The 21,950-nt window shown below is 42.8% G+C and overlaps 1 protein-coding gene across 2 annotated transcripts in view; it reads right to left on the minus strand.

The window, feature by feature from the left end:
- LOC121284106 (gamma-aminobutyric acid receptor subunit gamma-3) overlaps positions 1–21,950 on the minus strand; it is a 661,993-nt gene that overhangs the window by 382,678 nt on the left and 257,365 nt on the right. For both annotated transcript variants that reach the window (XM_041199197.1, XM_041199198.1), the window contains exon 5: positions 9,859–9,941. In XM_041199197.1, coding sequence (XP_041055131.1) covers positions 9,859–9,941 — 83 coding nt within the window. The remainder of the gene's footprint in view (positions 1–9,858; positions 9,942–21,950) is intronic.

Here is a 21,950-nt window from a genome sequence, read left to right on the forward strand (position 1 = left end):
AGTCAAGGATTAGGTGTGTATAGTTATCTCGGAAGGTTGTGGAATTGGAGGAGATTACAGAGATAGGGAGGGGTGAGGCCATTAAGAGATTGAAAACAGGGATGAGAATTTTATAACCAAGATTTTTCTTGACCAGGAGCCAATGTAGGTCAGCGAGCACATGGGTGATAGGGGAATGGGACTTGCTGTGATTAAGACACGGGCAACACAGTTTTAGATGACCTCAAGTTTATGGAAGATAGAATGTGGGAGACCAGCCAAGTGTGCATTGATATAGTCAATCTAGAGATAATGAAGACATGGGTGAGATTTACAGCAGGAGAGGAGCTGAGACAAGTGTGAAGTCGAGCCACGTTAGGGAGGTGGAAATTGGTGGTCTTAGTGATGGCATGAATATGAGATCAGAAACTCAGCTCAGGATCAAATGTGACACCAAGATTGTGAACAGACTGGCTTAATCTCAGAATGATGCCAGGGAGAGGCATGGAATCAGTAGCTAGGGAATGATGTTTGAAGCATGGACCGAAAACAATGTCTTCAGTCTTCCCAATATTTAATTGGAGGAAATTTCTGCTCATCCTGTACTGGATATGGGACAAATAGTCTGATAATTTAGCAGCAATAGAGGAGTCGAGAGAGGCGGTGGTGAGGTAGAGCTTGATGTTGTTGTCAGTGTACATGTGCAAACTAATGCTGTGGCCTTGGATGATGTTGCTGTGGGGCAGTGTGTAGATGAGAAATAGGAGGAGGCCAAGGATTGCTCCTTAAGGGACACCAGAAGTAGCAGTGCGGGAGCAGGAGGAGAAGCCATTGCAAGTGATCCTCTGTCCACCTTAGACAGATAAGAATGGAACCACATGAGCACAGTCCCACCCACTGGTTTAACAGTGGAGAGGCATTGGGGGAGGATTGTGTGGTCAACCCTCTCAAAGGCTGCAGAGAGATTGAGAAGGACAAGAAGAGAAAGTTTTGTCACAGTCACAAAGGATGTCATTTGTGACTTTGATAAGAGCTGCTTCTGTATTGTGGCTGTGACAGAAACCTGATTAGAGGAATTCAAACATGGAGTTTTGGTAAAGATAGGAACGGATTTGGGAGGTGACAGCACTTTGGAGAGGAGAGTGAGGTTGGAGATGAGTGGTAGTTTGCAAGCACGGTGGGAATACAGCAAGACATAAGGAAAAATAGAGAGAAATCTGACCAGAATAACATAATGAAAAACCCATTCTGTACAGCTGTTTGTTGAGATATTTTCCAAGCTGATAGAAGCCAGCATCGTTACACAGACCAGCTCTCAGTTTCCATAACTCACTGCATTTATTGTGTCTCCTGCATGCTTTGCTGATGACACAATGTTCCTTTTATGCCTCACTAATCCCAGTTGTGCTGTACACACAGCGTGAAGCTACAACCTCCTACAGAAATATAATGCTGCTGTGTTAAAATGTATTTTTACAACAGGAAACACTGCCAGTCCTTGGGGACGGAGTGGGTGAGCATCCAAGGGAGAAATGCTGAAAACTGCACCTTTATTTGCCAGCTTTTCTCACAAATGTTTTCAATGTGTTTTTTTGAAATTTTTTTTAAACATTTCCAAATCAATGATAAGGAACAATAATACTGGAAATTATTAAATGGTTAAAATATTTTTAAAATATTACTAAAAAGCATTAAAAGTATTTGAAAATTGAGCAGGATATTTTTGGGCTGCTTCCTCTTGTTCAGGATCCAACCATATGACGTAAAGCAGAAGGTAAAACCCCATACATTGAGATCACTTTTAATAGTAACAGCAATTGCTCATGCATTTCAGAATCTATTTTATCACTGCCTTTGTGAAAACCCTATATAAAATGTTTAAGGGGTCAAACCTATCTTTTAGAGGGCTTTGTTTTCCACCTTCAGTTTTTTAAAGTTACTAATTCTTTCTGAGGTATAGTCCCACATAGCCAGCTTACTCTGGCACCTTGGCTAAGTGACCATTTGACATTTTTAAAATTCATTCTTGGGATATGAGCATCACCGGCTGGACCAGCATTTATTTCCCATTCTTAACTGCCCTTGAGGAAGTGGTGGTGAGCTGTCAGTGAGGGAGTTCTAGGAGTTTGACTAGCGACAGTGAAAGAATGGCGATATCTTTCTTATCCAGGATGGTGTGAAAGTGAACTTGTAGGCTGCTGGTGTTCCCATGCATCTGCTACCCTTGTCCTTCCAGGTGGTAGAGATCGCTGGTTTGGAAGGAGTTGTCATAGGAGCCTTGGTGACTTGCTCCAGTGCATCCTGTAGATGGTACATGCTGCTGCTACTGTGCATCGGTGGTGAAGGGAATGAATGTTTAACATGGTGGGTGAGGTACCAATCAATCAGGCTGCTTTGTCCTGGATGATGTCGATCTTCTTGAATGTTGTTGCAGCTTCACTTAACCAGACAATTTTTAAAAAATTTATTCATTCAGGGGATGTGGGTGTCACTGATTAGGCCAGCATTCATTGCCCATCCCTATTTGCCCTTGAGAAGGTAGTGGTGAGCTGACTTCTTGAACCACTGTGGGGAATATTCCAGCACATCCCTGACTTGAGCTTCACAGAGCGTGGGCAGGCTTTATTCAGGAGGTGAGTCACCTGTTGCAAAATTCCCAAGCTCTGACCTACTCTTGTAGCCGCAGCATATATATGGTTGGTCCAGTTACGTTTCTGGTCAATGATATCCCTCAGGATGTTGATGCTGGAGGATTCAGTGATGGTAATACCATTGAATGTCAAGGGGAGGTGGTTGGATTCTCTTATTGAAGATGGTGATTGCCTACATTTCTGTAGCACAAATATTATGTAGCACTTATCAGCCCAAGCTGGACATTGTCCAGGTCTTGCTGCATATGAACATGGAGTGCTTTGGTATCTATGAAGTTGTGAATGGCGCTGAACATTGTGCAACTGTCAGTGAATATCTCCACTTCTGACCTTATGATAGAGAGTCTAACTGGTAAACTGCAGAGCTGGCCAATTACAGGGGTGCCACAACTGAATCTGATCCTTTCCTCTGTACACAGGTGCCTTATTGCATGGGCTCCTGGAGTGGGACATCTAATAGTCATTTTCTTCCCTTTCTCTGAGACCTAAGATGTATGACGAACAGACAAAAATACAAACATACAAAATCGATGACCAGGGAATGATCAGCTGGTTCATCAATTCTGGCCCACTCAATATGATGACTGGTGCTGTATGACCTGATATGCCCCTCTGCCTCATCTCCACAGACATGTTAATTGTCAGTGAGAGGCAAAAAAGACAGAAAAAAACCCAAGCTCAACAAGGGAAGAAATACACTGGTATATTCCTCTGAGTGCCTCAGGAGATTATATCCTGTCCAGGAGATCACCTGGGCCATCTGTTAAAACACGAACCTTCTGCTGCAGCGTTCAGTTCCCCAAAACTGAGATTGGCTAAATCAGGACAATCCAATGATTGAAACTGGGATGCTATTGGTTTGTATCAGTCAGCAATGCACCACACATGCATTTATCCATTGAACCATCATATAAACCTCCCTGGGGGGGATTTGATTACAGATTTCGCAAAAAGGGGCTGGATTTTACAACCCCCCCTCCCATTTCACCCGCACTCCCCGTCCCCGCCGACAGAGTCACATGAGGGGACATTTTTTTAACAATTGTAAGTTTTTTTTTATCATTTATTTTAAAAACCTTCAGCTCCCTGAGGCAGCTCTGTGCCTCATGGAGCTTTCATTATGCGCACCCGCAAGCATGCGCAAACTTCTGAGCTCGCCCTCCTCCCGCCCCTGGCAGTGCTCAGCGCTGTAGCACGCATTTCATGCTGGCTGGCAGTTAATTGGGCAGTCAGCGTGAAACCAATGCCAGGGCCTGAGCGCAGGGAGCGGTTGGCTTCGTAACCACTCCCAGGCCCGCTCACCGCACTCGCCCGATGAAGTGAAAACCTTGCCCTATGTGTCTTACTGTTGCCTTAACGTAAGTGTAACTGGGAGTCAGATTAAGTAGGGGATTTAGAAGTTATCATCGTAGTAATTTGCAGATCTATGTATGTGTTTAAAATCATTTATTTTATTAATACATGTTTAATCTACTTTTGTGAAAACCTATAAGACTTGGTGGTCTTATTACTACTGCATTCAAGGCACGCATCGCGAAACTTATACAAATTGATAAACAAGTCGTGGCAGTTCTCCCTTTTGGGATTTGAGCAACTCAGCATTTACCATCGACTGTTCCATAACATCACCGGCAGGATTTTACCGTCGGCGAGTGGGGGCGGGGCCCACTCTCTGACATGTAAAATGATGTGTGGTGATGTTGGGCGGAACCCCTGACATCATCTCCCTTACCCCCCCCCCATTTAAATTTTCAGGAAGGCGGGGGCACAGCAAAATCAGCTGCGGGCCCAACGACCTGTCAATGGCCAATTGAGGCCATTAACAGGATCAATTATACAGTTAAAGGACCTGCCCGTCCAACGTTAAGGTCGGCGGGCAGGTCAGGAGCCCTGGTGGCAACTAGTAAAAACATGAAACCTCATCCACCAGCGGGACGAGATTTCATGTAGGGTTTTAAAAATTTTAATAAAGTTGTTATGGAAATTATGAACATGTCCCAACTCATGTGACATTGTCACATGAGGGGGCATGTAAGGGAATTTTTTTTTTCTATTTATAATATTGTTGAAATTAGAGCCGATCTCCCTGAGGCAGCACTTAGCCTCAGGGAGATGAGTGCGCTCTTTTGTGCGTGTGTGTGAAAGAGCGCATTCTCGATTTTAGAAAATCCCCCCCCAAATAGATCTTTCCTGCGGACGTCATGCTGGGCAGGCCTTAACTGGCCCGCCCATGTAAAATGGCGGCATGGCCCCAATCGGGGGCACCAATCAGAAGCACGCCGGCACGCACCCTCCCATCAACTTCCCCCTCAACCGGGGGGAAAATTCAGCCCCATATTTCTTTAGCAGTCCTGACAGTCCTCCAACTCATAGCTGGAAAATTTCAGACCAATTTGGTTTAATTTCTTTCAACCAATCATGACCTAGAAAGCTTGGTCCTTTGCCTTCTACTACCATCACTAGGAGTTGTGCTGTTTGGTGTTTATAATAAACTGGTACAGTGGTAATACCCTTCACTTGAATAGTTTTGGCTGTAAATGTCTTCAATTTAGCTGAAGCCTGCTCCAAATTCATTTGTTGAGTACCCTTGTTTAAATATTTGAAGGTGTGCTCTCCCACTATAGTAGTTGAAGCACCAGTGTCCATTTCCATTATTAAAGGTTTTCCATTTGCCTGCATAGTAACAGTGATTGGCTCTGTCTTCCCTGCTTTTACATTAAATCAGAAGTAAATATCAGAATTGGTGGTTTCTGGTTCTTCCATATTATGCACTTTGATTAACTTAGTTTGCTGCTTGAGAGTATGTGTCAATCTTGCTTAACAATGCTTCAATATGTGTCCTCCTTAATGGCAAAAATAGCACTCCACCTCTTTTAAACATCAAATTTCAGGAGTACGATTGCTTCCACATCCGTAACAATTCATTTTCAGATTTGCTGCTGAGCTGTTTCCTGTATTTATTTTAAATTTTCAGGTAATGGGGACTGTCTCCCACTTTGCGGAAGAGTTCCAGCTTTTCACACCACGCCCGGCTGTCCATTCCCGCCCTAACTGGAAAACAGCATCATTTTGAGTACCTTCTATAGCCTGCATGTCCTGTCCGGTGCTTTCCATCACAAGTGCTATTTCCAATGCTTTTTTTAAAATCAAGGTTTACTTCACCTAATAATTGTCATTGAATGGCATCTTCTTGTACACCACAGACTAAACGATCCCTGAACATATCATTTAAGGTCTCCCAAAAATCAGTGTTCAGTCAGTTGTTTCAATTTCACCATGTATGTAGCCATGGTCTCCCCCAGGGCTCTAACCCTCAAATTAAACCTGAACCACAGCATGGTGACTGTGGGTTTGCATTGAAGGTCTCCCTTAACAAGGTCTGCCAATTCACCAAAGGTCTTTGAATTAGGGGGTTTGGGACCTTCAAAGTTCTGATAAAATTATAGGTTTTACTCCCACAAACACTTAGGAGAATTGCTCTCCTCCTTTCCTCACCTGTTATTTTGTTTGCCTGGAATTAGAACCAGAGGGTTCTGTGGTTGGTTCAAAGGGGCCAATCCTGCCAAAATGTGGCATATCTGGTGAATATTTTATTTTCTTCTGTTTAAACAAGATACACAAAGTAACTAGGCGAGGGACAACGCCGGACCCAATTTATGCTCATCGCCAGTTTGTTATGGACTTGATTTCCCAGACTGCTTTCTCATTAGAAACATCGAACTTTATTTACAGGCTACAGCAGCAGTTACATACTTCTATCAAGGCCCACAACTAGAAGAAGAACTCCCACTCTAAGGATCCCCGTATTTAGAGCTGATTTGTTCACACTGTCACGTGGTACTATACAATGCAATAAGTCTTAAAGCTACAGTCACTACATTCCTTAAAGCTATAATTACCTCACTTACCCTAAGTCTGGTTCCGTAACCTCCTTTTCTTCTAGGACTGCCTGTAGTCCTAGCAGTGGCCTCCAGTTGAAACTGATGCTCCAGGGACTACAGAGCTGCTGGCCAATCAGAAGTCTCAACTGTAGGGAATTAACGCTACCACCACCCACCCCCCGGCTGTAAAATAGCTGTGGGGCAGGTGCCAGACTGACTTTTTAGTCTGGGGCAACAGGGAACACAATACCTTGTAAAATTCCAGCCCCACATCCTCTATTTTGAACAAGCATCCCATTTTACTAATTTCAAAAGTAAAGAGAAGTGTACATATGTTTTCTAGATATTATGGGGATCATGAGGGGAAAATAGTTTGAGGCAGAAGATCAGCCATGATCTAGTTGAATGGTGGAGTAGGCTCAAGGGAGTGAATAGCTTACTACTGCTTTTATTTCCTATGTTCCTATGTACATTCACTGAGGATCCTGTAAATGAGATGTAATCTAAAAGATACTGGAACACCTGATAGAAGCTTTTTGGATGCCTCTTCTCCATTCTAGCACCAGCTCCCAATTACCTTCTCTTTTAAACACGGGTGCTGTCTATCCATCTGTGTTTGCCACTTTTGCCATATGCAAAGCCAGACAGATGGTGTGATGAAAGAGGGCCAGAGCTGTGACACTTGCTGTACATAATTGGATAATTATCTGAGGGAGAAAGACATTTACAGGGCTACAGGGAGTGGAGCTACCTTAGTAGCTCTTGCAGAGAGCCAGCACGGACAGGATGGGCAAAATGGCCTGCTTCTATGCTGTTCAATGATTCTGTGATTATAATAAACCAGCAATGAATAATCCACATCATGAGGTCTAGACACGCAACACATTTGAGTTTTGCTTTGAAATAAAAGACTTCTAAGTTAGTGGAAGTGCAGTTGGGGCAGAATTTTCCCTCAGGCGGACACACACCGCTTGAGCATGAAACGACACGCGTCGCCATTGGCCAAGCATTCTGACATCAATGCGCAGTCACACGATAGTTCGGTCAGCGGGCATGTGCCGGAGCCAGGAGCGCACCCACCGACAATTAAAAGGCCTCTTAAGGCCATTAAGTAATCAACAGGCGGGCAAGCAAAAAGGCCAAGCAGCCTTTGTGTTTTTTTGGAAACCTCATCCACGGGTGGGATGAGGTTTCCAAAAGCAAATAAAGATAAAAGTTTTAAAATGGATTTATTAGCATGTCCCTGCTCATGTGACAGTCACACGAGGGGACGTGTTTTATTACATTCTTATCTTTTTCATTTTCTTTATTTAACAACGCTTCACCTCCCCGAGGCAGCTCTGTGCCTCAGGGGGATTACCAAGCGCTCACTCGCACACGCGCAAAGTTTGCACTTGGCCTGCTCGCACTCCCCCACCTTGCACAGGAAGCGCTCAGTGTTGCCGCTCGCGTTTCACGCTGGGCGAGACTTCATCGGCCCGTCAGCGTGAAATCGCAGTCCGGCCCTGACCGCGGGCAGCGGGCATCTTCCCGGCCACCCCGTGCCGAGCCCGCCCACCAAGGGCAAAATTCTGCCCCAAACGGTGAGGGTTTTCTTTTCTGAAATTTATCCCTCCTCTAATTCTAAAGACCCTCAGGATGATTATCCTCCTCCACGAAAAACAGCAAAAGAGATTTCAGAGGAAAAGTGATGGTCTGCTGGAACCTGGGTTCTGCTGTCTGGTTGCTCACACACTAGAATTTTTAGATGGCTCATTGAAAAAAAGACAAGCGAACCCCATTCAAAGTCAGGCAGTGGCAGCCCTGCAAGGCTACAATGTCCTTTGAATTGCTGAAACACATGCTGAGGATGTCTGTGGCCTCCATGAAAGATACTACAATGCAACAGGGCCACTTTAGTTGCAACACTGTCCGATCCAATCTAGAGCAATGCTCATGACAGATTATGCAGCAGATTTCACACTTTTTGAATTTAACATTTCAGAAGATGCCCCCAGACACCCCCGTGCTTTTAATCAAGTACAGTATTGAGAAAAATACCATCCTGTCAGCACTAGCTTGCTTCAAGGACCCAGGGAATCCCTGTGCTGCATTTTTAGGACAATTGCCAATTCAAGTCTCATAAATAACAATTCATTGCAGGTGTTTTCATAAATTATTAATCCTGTTTATTAAACTGTGGCTCACGTTGAAGACATTCATAATTCAGTAATGAGTTTACGATATTGTTTTAAAATAAGTTTAAACTTGTCATTTTGTGTTTACTGTACATCATAACTAACCTGCTTGATTTGCATATTGCTGATTAATAAAAGAAAGGACCTGCATTTGCACAGTGCCCTTCACGACCTTGGGACATCCCACAGTGCAATACAGCCAATTAAGTAAGTTTGAAGAATTTTTGTAATGTCTAGAACAGAGCAAAGACATCTCTATGTCATTAGGTTCCTTGAGCAGCAAGTATCATCAGAACTCTGAAAATTATATACCACATTTTTCCTGATGTTTTGAATAATTTTGTTAAAATAGAGTTTGAATTCTTCACTTCTGTTCATATTGTTTCCCCCCCGCTTCAGCCCCAGCATACCTTATTTCTATTGATTTGTCATTTTCAGCTCTTAAAATAAAATTCCAAAACACTTCCATTTCGAGGCTGGTGGGGTCGTGGTGGGGGTTGGGGGGGAGGCGGTGGTGTTGATGATGGCTAGAGATTCTTTGGATGTTATGTGCAGCAGCATCATCAACATTTTTCATTTGTTGTTCCTAGAAGGACTTTAAACACATTCTTGATGATCTCAATGGTAACAGGAATAGCAGAAGATGCATGTTCCCAATGATGCTATGGTTACAGCCAGAGCAATTCTCACCTCATGGTTTCCTTTTGCCTCCCTACTCATATTCTGCATTTTGAAGGCGGGTACCACATTCTAAAATTTGGCCTCAAGGACCGCCATACAGCCATTTAAGACTGAAAACTATAGAGCCTAGTTCAATAATTGACATGACCAAGTCAATCTCTGATACACCTTTCAGGATCAAATATAACCATGCTAATTCATGAACACTAAAGAAAGGGTGAGATTAATTTATCTATTCATTGTCAAAGTTTCACACAAATCACCTGCTAAACAATGCGAGAGTGAGAGAGGTATCATTTACTACAACACTTCTCTGATTACACATTAAACTGCTAACAGGGAACCACTCTGGGGTACAATGCACTGAAGCACCAGCACAGATCGAGGCTTCCTAAAAGTAAGTATCCATACTGCCTAAAACAAAGATCATTTAATGGGTAATTAGATTTCTATCAGATGTCAACTATGTTTGACTAAGGCAATACTTACAGCTGGAGAAGATGAGAGGACAAGAATGTTCATCCATTGGAAAGTTCTGGAGCTGCAGTTGGCACTCTGCGATTATTGTAAGCCTGCGGAAAGTAATTGCTTATTAATATCACTTTAGAAATCTGGCACTGTTACAGCTTTGTTACAGAGTGGGAAATGGAAGTGCAAATGTCTATGACATTCTTTTCTTCTCAATATGAGTCATAATTGGACATAGATAATAGTAAAGACATTCCTAAGCGCCAAACAGAGTCTAATCAGATGTTTTTTTATATCATAAGAAGCGACTAATAACAAATGAAATAACACAAGAGCAATGGTCAAGTGATTCATTTAATCCATTCTCTTCAACTGAGTTTGCTTATAGATTCAAGAATCCATGTGATGCCATTTTTGGCAGGAGAATGTTGAAGTTAGATCTCTTGTTGGAAGCAATTTTTTTGACCAGCCCTTGAAACTTGTGCAATCTTTACTGATCTTTTCCTTCTATTTTTGGGTGGTTGGCACAAGTGTCTTTTTATCTTGGCAACTGGTACAATATAAAAAAAAATCTCACCTTTGGTTGTTCAATGTTCAAATTTCCCAAAGCATATCCTCTTTTTTAATAATGATTCTAACAGGACATTCATTAAGGCTTTGAATTCTTGTTAATGGTTAGGCATTTAGATTCTTGGACAGGATGGGATGGGCTCATAATAATATAAGAAATAGGAGTCAGGGTAGGCCATTCAGCCTCTTGAGCTTCCTCTAGATCATGGCTGGTCTGAATGTGGCCTTAACTCCACTTTCCCATCTGTTCCCCATAACCCTTGACTCCCTTGTCAATCAAAAATCTAACTCAGCCTTGAATATATTCACTGCTCTCTATGAAAGAGAATTCGAAATCTAAAAACCCTCTGAGAGAAGAAATCCCTGATCATTTTTGTCTTAAATGGGAGACCCCTTATTTTTAAACCACAGCCCCTAGTTCTGGGTTCCCACATAAGGGGAAACATCCTTTCATGCATCTACCCTGTCAAACCCCATCAGAAACGTATGCGCTATTGCAGTATGATATACAGTTTGCTTAATCCGATCCCAGATAGAATCCATATCTTTCACTAGTGCCCGATGCCAGCCTGAAATATTAATGCACTTGAGTGGGCTTTGTTATATAGAAAACTACATGCTTGATATATTCCTTTTAATATTTCAATTGAAGGCTAGTTTCATGCAAGCCGAGGAATGACCAGAGTTGTCAAGGGGTGCTATGTCAAGTGCCAGCCAGTTACACTTGAAGAACATAAAATATCAATGCATTCTTCTGAAAATCCTGCATTGTGGCTGCTTTCAACCTTCCCTGTTCTAAAGATGGCATCAATCAATCTGTCCCATGTAGATAGTTTTTTTGAGTAAATCAAAGCAAATGTTCAAATCCTCTTTGCTGATGTACTTCTAGTGAATTGGTAGTATGTATCTCAAGATACTTCAATCAAAAGTCAAAACTGTTTACTTCAACTTTCTGCAGAGCTCCAAAGGGGCCGTGTGTAATTTCAGGCACCCTTCTTTCAAAGCTATTGTGGAATGTTCAAACTCAGATAGCCAGGCAACACGGGAGTCACATCTTTATACATCCATAAACTCTTATTTACAGAGGGGCCCATTATATATTGCGTGCCTCCAACCCAGCAACCATAGTATCAACCTGTTCCTTTATAGAGGAATACATATATATAGGAGTACAGGTGAGTCCTCAATTAACGTCATTCTTGGAGAATAATTAAACAACAATTTAATATTACCATTAACTTGAGGATTAGGAGGAAAGGGGCAGATGTTCAGAGAATGGAGATCAAAAGTTTCCTGGGACTTAGCGATTTAAATAAAAGGAGCTTACAGAGTTAAACGCCATTTCGCTGGAGTGAGAAGTTTCAAAGGGTCTATAAAATGTTGACAGCTTTGGTTAATATCGATGGAAAAGAATATTTAGCCTGGATTCTTAGCATAGAGAGAGAGAACCAAGTTTGAAATTAAAAAGCCTGATGCTACACAATGGATGAGGTAACTATTCTTCACAGTAGTGCAAATTCTAGCTGATATAATTAGTGCCGGTATTGCTAATTTCAAAAAAGCGTTAAGTGAAGTAAACAGGCTTTATCTTGGTTTTGGAGAATCAATAAATACTGAGCCTCGGAATTCAAAGCCATTTTGGGATTAATATAAATTAGACAAGAGGAATTGTGGTGAAATCTGTTTCTGTACATTTCTGGCAAATAAATTCCAATGGGGGAATGGGGTAGAGCTTGGGTGCTTCTTCCACCTCTTTCTCCAGTTGAGGCTTTAGTCACCAAATCAGGTTGACTCAGGAGCCCTTTAAAAATGGTAGGCAGGTCCCGATTCCTGACCCCATTCCCAGGTTGCCTAAGTTTCAGGAGTGCCTTTAAAGGACGTGGGCTGGTTCCTGTCAAAGTCCCGCAACTGGGACTCCCAATCTAGCTGGTTCCATTTGCAGAGTTAGGCATCTCCTATTCCTCCACAATTTTATGGACCTGGGCCAGGCTTTTAATGAGTCGTGATTCAGGGCCATTTAGAGTCATGAACCCTAGTGTACATTTTAAAATATAAGTTCAAAGGTTCTCCCTCATGTCCCCTATGCCAAGCTATGCCCCCCCACCCCCTATGTCCCCTCATGACCCGTATGTCAAGCTCTGGCACTTCCATGCCCATTGACACACTGCACACTTTCTAGAACCAATGAACACCATAGCACACATGTAATATAAAAGCTTTTGGAAAAAATATAATCCATTTATATCTTTATCCTATGATTGAAACAAATGTCTGAACTGAAAGCATCAATTGCCCAGGCCCTTGGAAGTTTCAAAAACCACAGACCACTTAACTTATGTCAACAAACATTGTGAAATCAACCAGAGAGATCAGAGAGCCTGAGCTGTCAATCAAAGAATGTTTCCTCTGGGGAGCAGCTGTACTAGTATCCTAATAGCTGCCTGGGCTCTCAGCCAAGCATACAGAATGAGGCTTGGCTGAAAGTCCTGACAGCTATTACAATACGAGAACACCTGTGGCTACCTCTACACTTCTTCCCGGTTTGGCTGGCCTGACTCCAACCCGCACCTGGCCCCTAACAATGAAGATTCCACCTTTGCAGGCATTTTCTCTCAAGGTATGTTGGTGAAACCAGGAATTTTCCTGACTCACCACTACCTGCATCGAGGATGAAAATCCAGGCCTTCACTTCTTCAGTTGGAATTCTGGGCTTGTCCCTCAAAGACACCTATTGCATATATTGTACAGGCAGTATAGGGAGATAGGAACAGGACTAAGCCATTTAGCCCCATGAGCCAGTTCTGCCATTCAATGAGATCATGGCTAACCCCATATCCCTTTAAGGCCTTGGTTAACAAGAGTAGACACTCTTACACAAACATGGCATTTGTCACTTACAAGGGCTTCAATGCGCCATATTAAGAGTGAATTTAATTAATGAGAGTTTGATTGTATTTGGATCTCAGCAGTAGATGGGGTAGGAGAGACAGTGGGGGTGCAGTGGTGGTAGCATTCATAGTGGTAATGTTACTGGAGTAATGATCCAGACTAATGCCCTGGAGACATGAGCTCAAATTCCACCATGGCAGCTGGCGGAGTTTAGATTCAATGAATTGATAAATCTGGAAAATACTAGTATCATTAACTATAATCATTTGATTGCCATAAAAATCCAGCTGGATCATTAATGACATTCAGTGAAAGAAATCTCCCATCCTTAACAAAAACAGAAATACCTGGAAAAACTCAGCAGGTCTGGCAGCATCGGCGGAGAAGAGCAAAGTTGACATTCCGAGTCCTCATGACCCTTTATCCTTATCTGGTTTGGCCTACATGTGACTCCAGGTCCACAACAATGGGCCTCTGAAATGGCCTACCACTCAGTTGTCAGTGACTCACCATCGCCTGTTCAAGGGCAGTTAGGGATGGGAAATAAAAGTGGGTTTTTCCACTGACGCTCACATCTCAAGAACACATTTTAAAAAATGTACAAAAATGATTGAACTTTGAAGGAAAGACTACTTAGTGCATTAAAAATAATTTATGATCTCACTTTCAGCAGTTCATTACCAAGTCAAACTGTAGTACATTGTTAATCACCTAGTTATTCAGCCTGTATAATAATCAGTTTTTATTTGCTTAATTTAATCAACAAAATTTCAGATAATCAATTAAGCAAATAGACTGTGGCATGGCAATCTTGCAGATTAGTTCAACAATACATAAAAGTATTATCGTCTAACTTTTTCAATTAAGAATTTAACTGCTTTTCATTAAAAGTCCACTGAATGTATTTTCTATGTCTAATGACAGTCTCAGGCTGCAAAATTTGTATTTAGAGCATCCCATGTTGTACAGACAATTGTCCCAAAACTAAGAACTTAAATAAAATGAAAAGCAGAAATGATGCTGCCTCAATAGCTTGATTGTAAATTTGAGTTTTATGTCATACCTCTTACCAGAGGGTTGTGGCTTCAAGACCCACTCAGAGATTTGAGCTTATATTCTAGGTTGGCAAATCAATGCAACACTGAGGAAGTACTGCACTGTCAGAAGTATCCAGCAGGGTTTTACCCTTTGGGCACCATGATGTTGAGGTCAAACGGAGATTAGATCCCTGCGCTGTGGGGGGAATAGCCACCTTACAGTGATTTTCCCCAAACTAGCCAATTAGTCACCGGAGGTCATCTTCAGCTAAGCTTGGTGGCTGGGCTATTGAAGCTGGAGGACCAATAGGAGGACCTGCTGGCACTGAAGAAATAGCAGGCTGTCTTTTTTAGGCAAGAGAGAAAGCAGGTGCCTCAACCTATCCCACGAAATAGATGATTTGGTCATTATTGATTTGTTGTTTGTGGAGCCTTTCTGTGAACAAACTGGCTGCCATGTTGCCTACAATACAAGAATGACTACACTTCAAAGGTACTTCATTAGCTGCAAAGCACTTTTGGGAAGTGCTGAGGTCACCAACACCAGTATATCAATGCAAATCTTTTTTTTTTGCAGATGGAAGGGTTTGATAATTCAATCTATGCTAGGTTGGTTGATTTAAGACATGATGGCAGTTTGGGACTAAATTCACTTTGGCATCATGGTGAGGAGACAAAATGCAGAGCCATCATGTACCGTCACTCTGACTGGCCACATAAATGACTATGAAATAGTTCCTAACATCGAGTGACTAATGCCTTGACAAAGGAAGAGAGAAATGAAGTATATAAAATGTGTGTATTCTAGAATAAAATTAACTTTTTTTTCGCTTCCCTGAAGTATTGTTATTTTTAGACAACATTCAACAAAATAAAAACCACTGAAAAAAATCAATGTTTTTATTCATTCACGGTATGTGGGCTTCACTGGCTAGACCAGAATTTAATACCTATCGCTGACTGCCCTTGAGAAGGTGGTGGTGAGCTGTCTTCTTGAACCGTTGTAGTCCTTGTGGTGTAAGTACACCCACAGTGCTGTTAGGGAGGGAGTTCCAGGATTTTGACCCAATGTTATAAATGATTATTGTGGTTTTGGTACAAAGGAATTTACTGCTCAATCCTGTAAAGTATTTAAATCTTTTTAAAGGGGGTGCATCTTATCTCAGTCAGAATAACTGATCTTTACAAACCAGATAGGTCATAATGTTGATCATTTCCCCTTGCTAACTTGATAAAAATTTTATTATTTCTGCATTTAGTCTTCCAAAAGGAAAGCTTCAACTATTTCAAACACATAAAGACAGATTTCCTCTGCCTTGCATGTAGAGAACACTCATCTCTCAAATTCAAAACTAAAGATTAAAGATGACTGGGCTGTGATTCCAAATCTCCATTCCTTTTGCACTCTCTGGGCCGCATTTCCTACCATTGGACATTGGGAACCTCATTGTAATATATCAGCATATCATTATAAGGCCAGCCCGATAGCCTCATCCCCTCCTGCTGGATCATCAACCCACATTGGCGGGAAAATATGCTGACGTGTTTCACAACAACACATAAGCGACAAGTACCTGGCGGGCTGCACGTCACTTGGGGCTTCAAGGTTGGTTTGCGTACCTTGCTTCGGTCAGCACTCGCAGTCATCAGCGCCAGGGTTCACAGGCAGCACCACATCACTTTTAGGGGGGCTCACGGGCAGGTCTCTACCTACCAGATCAGCCTTATGAAGGTAGCTTTTCAATGGCTGCAGGGCTAGGTCTTGTTTGGGGAAGGGGGAAGAGTGGCTTCAGGCAAGGGAAGAGGCTGCAGGGCGAGAGCGGTACTGGGGAAGGAGGGTAGCCCAGGGTGTGTGTGGGGGCACATGTTGATCTGTGCAAGTGGCCTCAAGATGATGAGGGCTGAGGAGGCAGTCTCCAGAGGGGATGCGGCCAGATGGACATGTGAGGGTGTGTGTGTGACAATGGGTGGTGATGTACCTTGAGCTGGCAGTGAGTGAGATGTCAGTGAATGTGTGATGGGCTTGTGAGTGTGTGAGTTTAGAGTGATGAGATGGTTGCCTTACCCTGACTGCATGGATTAGATCATTCATCCTCTATCTGCACTGGATGGCCAACCTCTTCTGTGCAGCTTTGGCACTGACCACTCCTGCCATGGCCTGCCATGCTGCATTGGTGATGCCGCTGCCCCTCCAGCAGCTAGAACAGGCATAGGTGACATCATGGCGGGCCCCCCAGTGTCTAAATGGTATTCCAGTGGTGTGTCATTAAACCTGGGGGTTGTAGGCTGCCTTTTGTGGCTCCTTGCAGTAGTCTTGGGCTGGAAGCACTGACGTGTGTGTGTGGCCGGACTTTAAATCTGCGCCCGGGGTGATGAAGTGGCGAGGTGATGGTGCGGTGCGTGAATGAGAGCCCGCCCGCCATGGAAACGGTGTGTTCCCTGGGAATATATAATTAATGCGGTGGGTTTGGGATGATACGGTCTGGAAACCCACCATCGCGGCCAGCAGGTAAAATGTCGTTTTACCCACCCGCTACCGCACCTAGTGCAAATCTGGGATGACTCCGCCCTTTGTCTTGCACGGGTGGCCAAACTCACCTGTATCTGAAGAATTGAGACCATTCCATGTCAGAAACACAGAATTAAGCTGTCAAGATGGAATTATGTTGTGGAGTTCAAGAGTTGTGGTCCCATCACAAAGTAGAGAGCCACCCTTGACAGAGCTCCACAATGTGCATCCAGGCATATCAAAGATGAAAATGCTTGTGCAAAGCTATGTATGGTGGCCAGGCATTGACAAGTGACATTGAAAACATGGTCAAGCAATGTCTCCACTGACAGCAACAACAGAATTTGCCTGTTTCAGCTCCCCTGTGTACGTGGGAGTGGCCTGGTCGACCCTGGGTTTGACTACAAATCGATTATGTAGGACTATTCTTAGGTACCATGTTCTTGTTAATTGTAGATGCACGTTCAAAATGGATGGATGTATACGAAGTCAAATCACCAACGTCGAACGCAATAATCGAGAAGCTACATCACTGTTTCAGCATACGTGGCCTACCTGCAATTGTTGTTTCTGATAATGGTACAGCCTTTACCAACACTAATTTTCAGAAATTTATGGATCTGAATGGAATCCACCATATAAAGACAGCTCCTTGGCATCCCTCATCGAATGGCCTAGCCGAGTGGGCTGTACAAACTTTTAAGTCTGCTAAGAAAAAATTATTGGAAGGCACTCTGGAACCTAGTTGTTGCCGGTTTCTCTTAAGTTATCGTACAACACCACATTCAACTACGGGTTCAACACCATTGGATTTATTAATGCAATGCCATCTGCATACACATTTACACTTGGTGTTTCTGAATTTAGAGGGGAAGGTAGCGCAGAACCAGAGTAATCAGAAATTTAACCATGACATACACAGTAAAGCTCGCACATTCAGTGTAGATTTTTTTTTATTCGTTCACAGGATGTGGGCATCACTGGCTAGGTCAGCATTTATTGCCCATCCCTAATTGCCCTTGTTCAGAGGACATTTAAGAGGCAACCACATTGCTGTGGATCTGGAGTCACATGTAGACCAGGCCAAGTAATGATGGCAGATTTCCTTCCGATTGTTTTTACGACAATTGGCAATGGTTTTGTATCCTTGTTAGATTTTTAACTCCAGATTTTCATTGAATTCAAATTTCACCAGCTGCAGTGGTTGAAATCGAACCCAGGTCCCCAGCACATTACCCTGGGTCTCTGGGATACTAGTCCAGTGACAATACCACTGTGCCACCACCTCCCCCAGGTCACACAGTATATGTGCAAAATTTTGGCAGTGAACCCTGTTGGACTCTGGGAGGCATTGTTTCAGAGACTGGTCCACTATCTTTCCAAGTACAAGTTGGAGATCGAATCATCTGTAAGCACGTAGATCATATCCGTGCAAAAGAGACATTCCAACAATCAACTGATCAACCTGTGATTAATGTTGAACAGTTGTACTTCTGAGGAGTGTGATCGACCTAGAACCAGATGTTTCAGAGGACTTGCCAAATCCTGAACTGCTGAGTTCTCATGGTGCAGCTCCAGACCCTGTCAATCCTGTTCAGGAAGCTCCAGTGGTACAGCTACGCTGCTCTAGCCATATACAAAACACACCTCAAAGACTTGATTTATAATCACCTGAAATTGTATATATGTTTGTTGGATGTTTAAATGTGTTTTGTAAAGAGGAATTGTAAAAAAAACTAAAGGGGGAGGAAGTGTGCTAACTGCTTGTATTGACCCTCCCTCCTGTCAATCATGGGTCATGTGATGTACTTCAGGTACTTTGACCAGTGAGCTCTTAGCGCAGGCAATCCGGGAGGTGGAGTCTTTTCACACGAAGGATCAGGTCTTGGTGCAAGCACTCCTAGATGTCTCCGTAATGAAGTTTTAATGTTTCTTTACAAAAGCTGTCTGCTCCATCGAGTCATCACAATTCGGAAGATCAGAGCTAGGCCTAGTTGTCATGAGGAGGTCAGCCATAAAGCTACAAAGGATGTGGATTAGGCTGGAGGTCTCTCAGCTGCTGCTTTTGGATAGCAACCTGATGCTCTGACACTAACAGCAGTGATTAGATTTCTATCCTCATTGACATGCACTGGGCCGTCACCAATTTAAATGACCCAATTCTACAAATAAAGATGGGTTCAGTTCAGTCAGGCGCAGAGCAACTGGGGACCATACCTAGACATGGACAAACAAGTCTAGCTAACAAGTTATTTTTTCAACACCTGCCTGTATTGTTTTTATCGGTCTGTCCACATTGTACACAAGGGAAGAAAGCACATGTAGACAGGGAAAATAACACAACTTTGACAAACATCACCATTCGACTCATCTATTTCCTATTGTTTTACAACATGAAAAACAAAAAGAAATCTATTGTATGATGGATGGTGCCTCTTGTTTGATAGCACTTTGATGTGATTATCTGGATTCTTGTATTGGTACTTTGTACTCATTTAAGTATCACTTACAAAATTCCAAGTAACAACCACCCTTCTGTGTTTGTGAAGAAAATACACACATTTTCCGCGCCTGGTAAAAATTAAACATGTTCACAATTGTTCCCTGGCAGTGTTCGATTTTTCCTTAGGAAGAGATATGGGCAAGTTGAGAGTTTGGAGACTATTAACAATGATCTGACTCACATCCTCCGAGGAAACAAATTTTGCATTTAAACAGCAGCTTTCACAATCTCAGAATATCCCTAGGGCTTTACATCCAATGACATATTTTTGACGTGTAGGGATTCTTATAATGTAGGAAATTTGAGCACAGCAAGCTCCTGTAAACAGCAATGCGGTAATGACCAGATAATCTGTTTTTCTGAAGTTTATTGACCTACAAATATTGGCCGGGACACAAGGAGAACTCCCTTTCTCTTCTTCGATATAGTGTTGTGGGTTTTTTTTTAAACATCCTTCTGAGAGGCTTAGCGCCTCATTCAAAAAAATAGCACCTCTGACAGTGCAGCACTCCCTCACTGCTGCACTGGGTGACTTTTGTTCTCAAGCCTCTAGGGTGGAATTTTAACCCAGAACCGCCCCTTCAGGGACAAATAGGTGCTTAAACTAAAGCTATGAACCGGGGCAATTTGCTGATCATAATCACTAAATCAGAATACAACAGGCCAGCTGGTAGGGAGATCAGGCAATAAGGAAACATAGTTAGTGCAGTTGGCATCAAAGGGGTTGCTGAAACTAGCAAAGGCACCGTGAGCCAAATGGCTCCATGTGTGCTTAAATTAATTAAAATTAATCTCAACATATCCAGACATAGAGCAAAGCATCTTCTCTAACATTGCAATTAGCATAAAGCCCTTCAGCGCCTTAACTGGATGACTATTCTTCAATGTTGTCGGCTAGCTGCTCAGTCATGAGGGCAAATCACTGTTGAGCTAATCATGCCAACAAAAAACATATTTTCCAGTTAAAGACAGGGCAGGAATTCCTGGCTGATTTCCATCCTCTCTCCCACCCATTCATTTTAGAAGCAATTATGGCGAACAGTAGCTGCTCTTTTTCTAGCCTGGTTGAGCTCAACTAACCTTCTGCAGATTAGAAAAAGGGCCCAATCTGGGATCTTGCTGTAGTCAACCTCAACACTATCTAGACATAGATAGTTAATCTGAACAAGTGGAGTATCTACTAAGTGAGCCATCAGGAAACCTTAGGAGATTTTCAATGCACACACAATGAAAAAGTTCAACAACATTTCACAAGATGACAGGAAATATCACAACACTTCCACACCTTAAGTCCAAACTGCATTCTGTAGAATTATCTTATTGGTAAAGCCATTGTGTGAATATAATGCTCAGCGTAATACAACTTTTATTTCACTGAGAAGGCGCTTCATGATTTTCTTTTGTGAGGTGACAGATTTTAGTTAATACAACACCTGTTCTTTTTGGCACCAGAGTTCGATATCAAACACTTTTAAGCTATATTTGCAGCACCATCAACTACCATAACTGTGTTTGTGAAAATGGTATTAATATTTGGTTCTTCACTCACTACCTTAATTCATGATATAGGAGGTCTGCCTATTTTTCTTAGAAATCTATGAATCACAACATTATGGCCACAAAATTGGGTAACTCCCATAATCAGGCATGGTGATCGTGATGCATGATTAAGCCACACAATGCTTCCAATTCAGACAGTGCACAAACTTCATCCTGCCTTCTCATTTAAATGATTGTAGATTGCAGCCAGAACTAAGTGCGCTGTTGAGAGGCTGCACAATCTGAACAGGGGGTGTGAACTCCCGGCACAAGTTTAGACTAGCCTGCACTAGTTAAAGTTTGCCTGAACTGAATAAAAGAGAGGCTGGAGCTAATTTTTTGCTGAAGTCATGCTAAAGTGATTTTGCTATGTGGAAGGCAGGGGAATGGCACGACATGGGAGAAAATGGTCTCTAAGATATTCTAATGCTGCAATGGAGGCCTTAGTTCAGAAGCTAGGATGAGGAGAGGGCCCTCTAGGAAAAGTTTGCAAAGACAGTGTGAACAGATACCCATAGTGGTCAATGCCAGGAATCAAGTCTTGGGGATCTGGATGCAGCGCTCCAAGATGTTCCACCACCTCACCAAAATGTTCAAGATCCTCAAATGCCATATCCCACTACGCTACTGACCTCACAAACAAAGTTCAATTCACCAACCCCCGCCCTTCACTCACTTACTTATGATCTCCATCAAGCACGAATTATTCCTAACATTCATAGCTTTACCTCATGCTCACACAATGAGCACTGCTGCAAGCCTCACACCCACATCGCACAGCTTGTACACACTGACAGCTACTCAATCATGATAACCACCGCACTTATTCACTTTGCACCATGCTCACTGATACCTGATACCATCTTATTGCAGAACAGGCATGACTGCTTGTCCTCAAGGTAGGGGCAGTACTCCTCATCACTGGAGTGCTCTCACTCAGGCCATGGCCAGCAGCTGGCCTGAAATGATCAAACATGACGATATGCTCATAACTAATTCTTCTCATGTCTCACTTACCCCTCATCCCGCAATCTCTTCTGTTTACAGGCTGTAGATGGTGTAAACA

Source organism: Carcharodon carcharias, chromosome 11 (assembly GCF_017639515.1).
Source record: "Carcharodon carcharias isolate sCarCar2 chromosome 11, sCarCar2.pri, whole genome shotgun sequence".
NCBI classification, from domain to species: domain Eukaryota; kingdom Metazoa; phylum Chordata; class Chondrichthyes; order Lamniformes; family Lamnidae; genus Carcharodon; species Carcharodon carcharias.